At 35.9% G+C, this 12,213-nt stretch overlaps 1 protein-coding gene across 1 annotated transcript; it reads right to left on the minus strand.

Moving 5' to 3' along the window:
- Positions 1-5,752: 5,752 nt before the first annotated feature.
- On the minus strand, positions 5,753-12,011 carry LOC131928384 (COMM domain-containing protein 2-like). Its single transcript, XM_059284399.1, has 5 exons — positions 11,841-12,011; positions 8,975-9,052; positions 8,039-8,121; positions 7,200-7,373; positions 5,753-6,355 (listed from the first exon to the last, which is right to left on the minus strand). The coding sequence occupies exons 1-5, from the start codon at positions 11,905-11,907 to the stop codon at positions 6,158-6,160; spliced, it is 600 nt and encodes a 199-aa protein (XP_059140382.1). The 5' UTR covers positions 11,908-12,011; the 3' UTR covers positions 5,753-6,157.
- Positions 12,012-12,213: the final 202 nt, after the last annotated feature.

The following is a 12,213-nucleotide window of genomic DNA, read 5'->3' on the forward strand; positions in this document are numbered from 1 at the left end:
ATCATGTCCTCAATTTTATGGTCCTTGGGGCGTAATTTAATTAAGCTAATTACGGTCTCTAATTGCTAGTTTTTATGATTGCATCTGAAATTGTTAGGCGAAAGTAGCATGCCTGCCAAATTTCAGATCTCTAGAGCAATCAGAAGTGGGCTAATTTTCGATGTCAATTTTAACAACAAACAAACAAACGCGAAGCTGAGTTAAGAAAAACGTGTTAATAAAATTGATTAAAAATCATATCTATATCCCGAGTTGCCATCCCCCGTTGTTTTAAAAATATTCGAGAAAGCTTAGGGGAGATCACTCCCGGTTTACTTTTAGCTAATAAAGTTCTAATTCATTTTAGCAAAAAGGATAGAGCCCCCCCCCCCTTTGTACGCTTTTCAACATACCCACACATTAAACACACACGCAACCTACGCACCCCACATTTTCCTACACACTATACTTCCTGTTCAACATATTTTAAAATTAAAACCCTAATAACGAACGTTTTCTGTACACACTGTTGTGTGTAAAATTATCCTAGTTTTCCATAAAACCTTTCTCCAAAAAAAAAACAAAAAAAAAAAAAAAAAACGAATAGATAAAACGTTATTTATTGTAGACAGCCCGGGTTGCTGTAATAGAAAAAAAAATATTTAGAAAAAAAAATATTTAGAAAAAAAAAACAACAACAGGGGATGTAATCAAATAATTTAAACATGTAAAACATTGTAAGAGTTATAGTTGATGAAAAGGTACAGCGCAAAAAAAAAAAATAATAATAAGGTTGCTAAATTAACTAAATACAAATTAACAAAAACAGTTGGAACAAGGGAGATAATAACTTTTTTTGGCATTGAACTTTGTGTTTCTTCAAAATATCTACCGCCCCCAGAGGCGTAGCGACCTATTCCGGCGCCTGGGGCGGACTATCAACTTTGCGCCCCCTCCCTCCTATTTCTATATATAGTTATACCTGTATGTGTAATTTCTCTACCCCTTTTGGCGCCCCCTTGAGGTTGGCGCCCGGGGCGGCCGCCCCACCCGCCCTCCCCTAGCTACGCCTCTGACCGCCCCTCCCCCCCCCGCCCGGAACGAAATCGAATTTATATAGAAAATATATACTTTTAACAGTGTCCACCCCCTCCCCCCCCCCCCGGAAATTTTAGGCCACCCCCCCCCCCCCAGGAGAAAAATGTCTGGAAGAAACACTGATTGAATTGTAATAGAAAAAAAAATATTTAGAAAAGCAACAACAGGGGATGTAATCAAATAACTCAAACATGTAAAACATTGTAAGAGTTATAGTTGATGAAAAGATACAGCACAAAAAAAAATAAGGTTGCTAAATTAACTAAATACAAATTAACAAAAAAACAGTTGGAAAAGGGAAGACAATATTTTTTTTGGCATTTGAACTTCAAAATATCTACCGCATTGGCATTGAACAGTAATAGAAAAAATGTATTCAGAGAAAAAAAAAACCAACAACAGGGAATTTAATCAAAGAATGTAAACATGTAAAACATTGTAAGAGTTATAGTTGATGAAAAGGTATTAAAAAAAAATAACGTTGCTAAATTAACTAAAACAATGTGAACGGAATAGATAATACATTTTTTTGGCATTGAACTGTAATCGAAAAAAAAACAACTCGCCATTGAACCGTTAAAGAAAAAAATACTAACAGGGGATGTAATCAAATAATTTAAACATGTAAAACATTGTAAGAGTTATAGTTGATGAAAAGGTACAATTTGAACAGGGTTAATAACATTATTTTGGCATTGAACTGTAATAGGTTATGGTCACTATTTTATATTTAACAAGCAACTGAATAACAAAGGAATAGTGAGTATAATGTTGTTCTGTTTATTTTATTCTATCGACTATTTCATTAAGTCTCTCTTCTTAAATTAATTTTTAACTCTTTAAAGTTAAATACAAATAAATTTATGTTATTCAAGAGTAAGTTAGGCCTACTCAAAATCAACTGTCAAACATAATAATGAAGTCTACTTTAATACGTACTATAAAAAACGTTGAATCTAAATTTAACGTTCTTGTTTATATGAAATTAATCATCCTCATTTTAACCCTTACATTGAAGATTAGATTTGTTTATAAAAAAAAAGAACAAGTGGCGGATTTGAAATTGTTTTATTACATATTGTTTTTTAAAAAATATTTTTATTTAATAAAACGGGAGGTAATGCAAATAATAATGTTGGATTACTTTGTAACCATTTTCTCTGTGATACGTCTGGTGTACCACGGTTCTTTGACCTAGGGTAAATGTACTCTGCAGTTCCATGCACAAATATTTATAACTACTAGATAAATGGCCCGTTGAGGAAGGGTACAACGGGCGCTAGGCTGATAGTGCTGTCTCTTTTCTCTAAACTAAAACCAACCCACCCCCCACACACCACCCCCACCCCACCCCCACACACCACCCCCACCCCCCACCACACACCACCCCCACCCCAACCCCTCACCCCCACACACCACCCCCCTCCACACACCGCCCCCCACCCCCCACCCCCCCCAAAAAAAACATGTCTACCGTCCCATTCAACGAAATATAATTATATACTTTTTCCAGTGTCCGCCCCCTCCCAGAATATTCTACCCCCGCCCCCGAAAATTTCAAGTACCCCCACCCCTCTCCGGGGAGGAAAAAGTCTGAAAGAAACACTGAAACCAACCCACCCCCCCACACACCACCCCCCACCCCTACACACCACACCCCCACCCCTCCACCCCTCCCCCCCCAACCCCCCCCCCCCCCCCCAAAAAAAACATGTCTACCTTCCCATTGCAAGAAAACCACTTTTTAGATTAGACACATTAATTAGGCTGTAATTTTATTATAGAGTATCGATGAGGAAATTTCTTTTGAGTTGGGGAGGGGGGGGGGGGGGCTCAGACGTTCTTACGCGGGGGGTGGGGCTTCGCCCCTACCCGAAGAATTGTATGCAAGAAACTCTTCACGCAAACCATTTAGATTAGACAACATTTCCTTTTTTTCAATGTATTACTGTGTGCACTCTCTGGTTTGAGATTATGTTCTACTCTACGCTAAATGTGTCGACGTCATATTTCGTTTTTCGAATTACTGTGCATGTTTTTATTTTGCTTGTGTTTTCTCTAGAGCGTTCTTGTCAGACAGAGCGTTCTTGACAGACAGCGAAACTATTAGTATTAACGAGAAAAATGGCCCGTTGAGGAAGGGTACAACGGGCGCTAGGCTGATAGTGCTGTCTCTTTTCTCTAAACTAAAACCAACCCACCCCCCCACACACCACCCCCCCACCCCCACACAACACCCCCCCCCCACACACACACACCACCCCGCCACACACCGCCCCCCACCCCCCCCCCCCACCCCCCCCCCCACCCCCCCCCCCCACCAAAAAAACATTTCTACCGTCCCATTCAACGAAATATAATTATATACTTTTTCCAGTGTCCGCCTCCTCCCAGAAAATTCTACCCCCGCCCCCGAAAATTTCAAGTACCCCCCACCCCTCTCCGGGGAGGAAAAAGTCTGAAATAAACACTGAAACCAACCCACGCCCCTCACACACCACCCCCACCCCCACCCCACCCCCACACACCACCCCCCCCCCACACACACACCCCCCCCACCCCTCCACCCCCACCCCCCCCCCTTCCCCAAAAAAAACATGTCTACCGTCCCATTGCAAGAAAACCACTTTTTAGATTAGACACATTAATTAGGCGGTAATTTTATTATAGAGTATCGATGAGGAAATTTCTTTTGAGTTGGGGAGGGGGGGGGGGGGGCTCAGACGTTCTTACGCGGGGGGTGGGGCTTCGCCCCTACCCGAAGAATTGTATGCAAGAAACTCTTCACGCAAACCATTTAGATTAGACAACATTTCCTTGTTTTCAATGTTTACGCGACAATCAATGACGTCATATGACTGTGTGCACTCTCTGGTTTGAGATTATGTTCTACTCTACGCTAAATGTGTCGACGTCATATTTCGTTTTTCGAATTACTGTGCATGTTTTTATTTTGCTTGTGTTTTCTCTAGAGCGTTCTTGTCAGATAGATAGATAGACAGACAGCGAAACTATTAGTATTAATTTTAAATCATTTTCAAAACTCATTAAAAATATTATAAAGAAAAACAATCTTTAAACTTTAAACAGGATAAAAACGCTCATCAGAGAACAATGAGAAAAGGTGAGCTAGAAAGTATACGGACAGACGCGTGGGCACCAGGCCCAGCCCCAATGCCGTGCTGTAACCAGACGTCGAATATCGTTCAATGGGGAATATTATTTTTATTGAGAATGCATTTCTCTATCGGTCAGTATGTATTTATTTTGACAAGAGTGACGTTGTTTTTACTTTCTCGTATATACGAAGTATAGAGAAAGTATTGTAATCGTGCACAAAAATCACTTGAAATTTTAACTATTTTCACCGTATTACACCTCAGTCCTTCATCACATCCGAAGTATAGAGGACTTATTTTAATCGGGCAAAAATTATCAATCCAGATTTATCAAAATTAAAAGGTTTTATGCGTATTCCAGTCTGAAAAACTGGGCTTTGCAATTCTGTCCGTATGTCTGTGTGTCTGTGTGTGTCCGTGTGTAAACACGATAACTTGAGTACCGTTACAGCTAGGTTGATGAAATTTCATATATAAGTATTTTATCAAAATCGTAGATCCGTATCAACTTTTGAGCGATTTCGGATAACCGGAAGTGGTACTTTTTCTACTTTGAATTTTTCAAAAGCCTATAACTTGAGTACTATTTCAGATAGATAAATGAAATTTGATATGTAAGTAAAAGATCTAATTCTCTACCTTCTGTCAAATTTTGAGAATTTTTCGTTGACCGGAAGTACTTATTTACGCTACTTCCGATTTCTCAAAAAACTAATGTAAATTTTAAAAGTACTAATAATATTGCGCACTATTATGCGCTTTTTTATTCGCGTTCACTTGGTGTGCAATTAATTTGTCTACGAGATTTTATTCTATTTTTAAAACTTTAAGTATTTAAAATGGATTAAAAATCATGTCTATAGCCCGAGTTGTTTTATATAAGAATATTCGAGAAAGTTTAGGGGAGATCACTCCCGGTTTATTTAGTTATTAGATTCCTAGAATTGAGCCGGATACTGGACGGTGGGGTACGAGTTTACCCTGGGAACAGTGGGGTGGAAGATAAGCCCGGTGAAATTCGAAGACAGAAGCGAACGATACCCAACCCAGTTACTATAATTAGTCGGAGTTTGCCGTGTTGAGGGCTGCCTGACTATGGGAGACACCTACTGAGCCGGTGGTGTCAGCAAAGAAAGGGAAAAAAAGTAATTGGTTTCTAACGTGGATTGGAATAGTCCTAAAGATATATTATTATATCTATATATATATAAATATATATATACATATATATATGTGCGTATATATATATATATAATTATACATTGGTTTCTAACGTGGATTGGAATAGTCCTAAAGATATATTATTATATCTATATATTTCTATATCTATCTATATATATCTATATATGCATATATATATATATATATATATATATATATATATATATATATATATATATATATATACATACATATATATACACACATATAAGTCTAATTTCTGTCTATGTCACTGCTAAGCACACATCTTGGAAAGCATTTTTTTAAATAGTCATATGATGTATCTCTCACAGTTTAAAGGCAAGGTGGTGGTAAAAATAAAAGAAACAGAACTTGACATGTGCTATTTATTTACTGAACTCCACAATACAGTTGAAATACAAAAGACAAGAAGTACAGTTATACTTTGACAACTGGCAACATTTTAATGTTACTGTAGTGTAAATTCACAATACTGTAAAATTAAAAGCCAACTTTTACCATAATCCCCTTACAATATACTACACATTAGAACTAGAGTATAATAAATCTTTCAAAAACATTTCCAAAATGTCTGGTGTATTAGATTTTATTTCACTACATCCTGATATACACAACTTAAATAAAGCATTAGCCTTTTAGTAATCTCCTTATTAATCAAGGTAAAATTGAAAACAAATCATGCATACAATGTAAATGAATCATCCAAATTCTGTGTAACAGCATGAAAGAAAATTTTAAAACAAACAAAAATGATGTCATTATTTAATATTTCGTGTAATTCTCCGACAATATCCTGACTTCATTTCTTGCAAAGCATCTTCTAATACCCGGACCATATGTAATAAATTGACTGGATCAGTTTGCAACATGGTGGATTTTCTCTTTCCAGCCTCTTCTGTCTGAAGCTTCATCAGAATAGATGGTGTCACCTGATGTCGTAGTGATCTACTTGCAAGCTATAACAGACATTCATTAAATCAGAATGTACAGTTATTTGGTGTCATAGTGATCTAATTGCATGTTAAAACAGACATTCGTAAAATCAGAATGGACAGTTATTTGGTGTCATAGTGATCTAATTGCATGCTAAAACAGACATTCGTAAAATCAGAATGAACAGTTATTTAGTGTCATAGTGATCTAATTGCATGCTAAAACAGACATTTTTAAAATCAGAATAAACAGTCACTTGGTGTCTAAGAGATCTACTTGAAGCTAAAGCAAATATTTACACAAGATAAAGCAAATATTTTTAGGTCCAACTGATTTTAATTTTTACTGCTTGAATAGTGATGAAGTTGTAAGTTAATATAAAAAAGATAAAAAATATTATGAACGGAACTTTTTTCTAACCACTGGACAAAATTTATTATCAAAATGAAAAAAATTACTGTGACTCAAGTTAAGTATTTTAGCTTGAACCCACTCTAGAGGACAATGTGGTAAAATGGTAGAGCTTATGACTGCTAACCCGCATGAGTTCAGATCCTAGGCTTCTACTATTATGGGTACCTGACTAATGTTATGAAAACGCACCTTGGCATAGTGCTGACCACACTATCCCTTTGCATACAGAGGGCATTAAAACAGATGAACTCTACTTCATCCACCCCATGTGTCTTGGGCATGATGATGAATCATAAACTTTAATAAATGTTTGAACACGTTTAAAATGGAATTGTGTATAAAATAGTTTATAAAAAAATTTACGACATATGTATGGGCTAGTCAAAAAACTCCCTCCCCCAGTATCCCATATACAGTGACCCATGAGTAAGATCCCAGACAATCAAATGTTACCTGCACATCAAATCTCCACTCAAGGTTTCTGTAGTGTGCCACATCCAAACTCATCTCATCTAAAATCTCTCGAATCTCCTTGTAGTTTTCCAGATACAGGCTGAGCAAGGCAGCTTTGATTTCTTCCCCAAAGCCCAGGGTCATTATGGAGTCTTGGAAGTCTATTTCACTCAACTTAAATGGGCAGAGATTGAAAAAAAGGAAATTACTAATTTCAAAAGAGTAGTTAAGATATGTACCTAACATATGTTCAGCACTCTGTCGACAGGTAGATAGATATGTACCTATCAGATGTTTAGCACTCTGTTTACAGGTAGATATGTACCTACCATATGTTTAGCACTTTCTATTAACAGGTAGATATGTACCTACCATATGTTTAGCACTCTGTTTACAGGTAGATATGTACCTACCATATGTTTAGCACTTTCTATTAACAGGTAGATATGTACCTACCATATGTTTAGCACTCTGTTTACAGGTAGATATGTACCTACCATATGTTTAGCACTTTCTGTTAACAAGTAGATATGTACCTACCATATGTTTAGCACTATCTGCTAACAGATATATATGTACCTACCATATGTTTAGCACTTTCTGTTAACAGGTAGATATGTACCTACCATATGTTTAGCACTTTCTGTTAACAGGTAGATATGTACCTACCATATGTTTAGCACTTTCTGTTAACAGGTAGATATGTACCTACCATATGTTTAGCATTCTGTCAACAAGTAGATATGTACCTACCATATGTTTAGCACTTTCTGTCAACAAGTAGATATGTACCTACCTTATGTTTAGCACTTTCTGTTAACAGGTAGATATGTACCTACCATATGTTTAGCACTTTCTGTTAACAGGTAGATAAGACCCTCAACTCCATGTTGCACTGTTTCCACTGGAACCCCTAGCTTTTCTGGTAGAGTAAAAAAAAATGTGTTGTTTCTTCATCAATAGATGCTGAGTAAGGGAAATTGTACAACATCTAAACATCTAAGATTGTATTTTTATAATACAACCTCCGTGAAAATCACAGAGAATATAAAGGAGAGAAAAACACCATTCTAATCATCGTTAGTGAGGTTTATGCCCCCCCTTCTTAAGCCACAGATTACTTCCACTAGCAAGTGAGTGAGAGTGGGGTGTGAGAGTGTATGTGCATGTGAGAGAGAGAGTGTGCATGTGTGAGAGTGTCTGTACATGTGTGAGAGAGTGTGTATGTAAGAAAGAGTGAGTTAGTGTGTGAGTGCATGTGTGAGAGCATGTGTATGTGAGAGAGAGTGTGAGTTAGTGTGTGAGTGAGACTGTGAGTGAATGTGTGAGAGTGTGTGGGTGAGTGAGAGTGGGAGTGATGGAGCATGTGTGAGTTGAGTGTGTGTGTGATGAAGGTTAGCACAACGTGACATTTGGCATTGAGGCCTGGTTGTGGAAATAGGGTGTTATGTAGTGCCAATCAGACTTAAGTGGAAACTACAGGTCATGAAGATGACATAACCAAGATAATTACATGTTCATTTCATTTTGTGGTAACTTTTAAATGAGTAAAGTTAATGTTGCCCAAAACAGAGGGTAGTAAGAAATAATACATTAAAAATAAAAATTGTGAACGAGAGCTCAATAAGATGAACAGTTTTGAGGACAAAATGAACAAACTGTATAATCAAGAGCCCATGTGAAAGGACATGTAATAAACTATTAAAAAATGCGATTTAAATTAAACGAAAAAATTCTTTAAATATTAAATTAAATAAAAATTACCAATGACTTACGTGCAGCACCCTGGAATATTTTAGGGTTAGCTCCCTTGCGAATAAAGTTCAGAGAAATGCGTCCAAACTCTTTTAGAACTGTGATAAAATTAAAAAACAACTTAATAAAAAGCCTAGTGACAATTTAAGCGCAATTTCTATAGTACTGTAGTGTATTATGTATAATGTAATTTTTAAAAAAATTTTGTGACCGAACGAAAGGATATTGTTCTAAATTATGGCAGGAATCGATTGGTAAATGTTTCAAGTGGCTAAGTGGTCTGGTTGCCGAGATATGGGCCAAAAACTGCATTTTTTTGAGGTTTTTTGGCTTTTCCGGGACATCCAGGAAGGAATTCTGGGGATATTTTTGGCCCACAATCATCCTCGGAACTTGCTTAACATATTTGCTTTTGGAACTAGTCCTCGATATTGCTTTGTTGAGGAGGAGATACGACTTAAAGCTGCGGACACACATCCATCCAGAACGAATTAATAATCGCAATTGTCAGTATGGAAATTGCGCTAAAAAGCAATTAGTCAGCCAACATTCAGTATATTATTAACTTAATAATTTTAAATAGCTAAACTTTCTTATAGTATTCTTCTTTTGAATTAGACGTACTAAATCATTTTAACTGAAGCTGAACAAGAGACCACATGAGATGGAGGAGGGAAATTTTAGTCAGTTATTTATACTTTTTAAATTTAATTTCGTTTGGGAATCTTTCATTCCAACTTAAGTTTGTCTAACCCAGTTGTGTACAAAAGTCATCAATTAGAGATAAGAAAAGTTCCCTTACGGAGCTGACTGCCCATGGGGCAAGTCAAGTAGAGTTCACCTGTTTCTGTGACCTTCGGCATATGAAGGGATAGTGTGGTCAACATTATGCCCTGCAGGCTTTACTTTCCCAAACATGAGTTAAATAATAAATACCCATCAGAGGTGGGTGGACTCAGGGACATTCTACTTGAACTTGAGACTTTCAGGTTAAAAGTTGTAAGCTCTACTATTCGACTACTCCATCTCTTGTCTATAAGAGATGACACAATCTATTTTTCTAACTTTTAATATGTGTTAATTCCCTTCCCCCAATTGTCGCAACCTCTTCCTGTAAAATGATTGAGCCCCAGAAAACTGATACTTTTTTAATAAATTATAAAAAATTATGAAAATCATTTATAACAATAAGCTTTCTAATGAACTGAAAAAATAAATAAAACAAAAATTGTTTTCTTAAGTTAAAGCGCTTGTCACTAAAATATGTAAATGATTTTATGAATGGTTCTAAAAACCTCTCATGCAATGGAGATTAAACTAGACACACTAACTCTAGAGAAAGGGTTAAAAAGAATACTGTGAGTGTGTGTGAGAAACAGCTGTTGGTACATTTTGAAACGCGAAACAGTGGGGTGGTAAATTGCATCTTACCCCCCACCGGATACTCATGATGGGTGGGGGTAAAATATGAACATGTCTGCAAAAATTTGAGGCAAACTTCAAAGAGACTTTTCCTTTAGAATTTTAATAACTTCAAGTTTGTCCGTCCCTATATATGCTGGTGATTACTCAACTCCTTTCTTTTATGTGGAACACTGAAGCTGCCCGATATGGTATATCTATATTGCCTTAAAACACTTTGCTCAAAGTCGCTGTCACAGCAAACATGTTGTATTGTAACAAAGACATTTTGTAATATAACTACTTCATTATTTGTTGAGTTATGTTCATGTTGTTGAGAAACTTTTTTTAAAAATCTAGGATTCTTGAATCTAGATTTCTCTAGATTCTAGTAGTAGACACTCTTCAGACATAGACCTAGATTTCAGTAGATACTACAAGCTTTTATATTTTATAAGTACTGTACTACTCGTTTAGAGTAGAGTCTAGCCTGTCTGTTAACTAAGTAGTAAGGGTAATCTATCGTTTTAGGTACGTAAAATCGCCCGCGACTAGTAATGTGAAAAACAGGTGACTCCTTACATTTTAATAATTATTTCACATTTTGAGGAGGATTTATGTTTTGAAAAATACAAAAATGTTTCCTTGTTTCATTTATGTACGTGTTTCTAAACAATTGAATTAAAACTTTTCAGTAATAAATGAACACCAGCGATGTTTCCAACAGATGCAACCATGCTCATTTACTATAGCAGCCATCTTGTTAAAGTTTTATTTTTATAGACTTAAAGCGCAAGATTCAGGCGGAAGTCACTCTATTTTACAAATGGCTGCTGTTTATATAGCAAATCTTGCTTGCAGACACTGCTGTTTAAAGTTAATTTCGGGCCTATATTGATATATTTAGCCATTGATTTAGGTTTATTATTCATTTATCTATAATATTTGACACAAACATATCACAATATACTTCTATTACAGCCTTGACAATGAGGTAACGTTTTCGTACATTAATAGCCGCGGGCGATTTTACGTACCCAAAACGATAGATTACCGTAGTAAGTAAGTAATTCATCTAAAGTCTAGTCTACTAAGACGTAAGTGTAGTACTGTAGTACTATTGCTATTAGATTTAGATCTAGAATTCAAGATCTAGATCTTCCAGTTCTTTTTAATAAATTTTTTTTAGTTAAGCGACTTTTAGGCCCTAACTAAAAAAATATAACTTTTCTTCTTAACAACTAACAACAAAGTTAGTTTAAGTTACTAACAAACAAATTTAATTTATTAATTTAATAAAAATTATTAAATAAATATTAATTAAATAATTTAGGCCTAACAAATAGACTCTAGATTAACTCTAGAGATCTAGATCTAGATCTAGATCTACTAACAACAACAACTAACGACTAACACTACAACAGAAGACACACAGTAAGTTGACTAGTTGAGTAAGTTCGCCCAGTTCTTAGTTGTAGGTTTTACCTTCAATGTCTAAATCTGTTAAAAAAGATAAATGTTCCTTGTGAGCATCTTCAAATATAAGAAGCATTTTATTTCGCTGTTATTGTAATAAACACTAATTTATTTACATCTCAGATTATTCGTTTACAGTTGTAATTGCAAGAAGTAAACATCGACTGCGAAAAAAAGGCGTATCCCAAAATATAAACGGAATACCGGTCGCAGTTTTTATGTTCTTGTTACGTCAAAAACATTTTCACCGGAAACGAAACAATGCTTTAACAGTTAATGGATAAGTCATGATAAGTGTGTTTATCCTAAACGTTCCTTCGAATTATAAATATTAAAAAACTAAATAAGTTTCATAAAGTCAGTTAATTGATTATGATAGGCT

Source organism: Physella acuta, unplaced genomic scaffold (assembly GCF_028476545.2).
Source record: "Physella acuta isolate Inbredline_101_S28 unplaced genomic scaffold, ASM2847654v3 ptg001495l, whole genome shotgun sequence".
Lineage (NCBI taxonomy): Eukaryota > Metazoa > Mollusca > Gastropoda > Physidae > Physella > Physella acuta.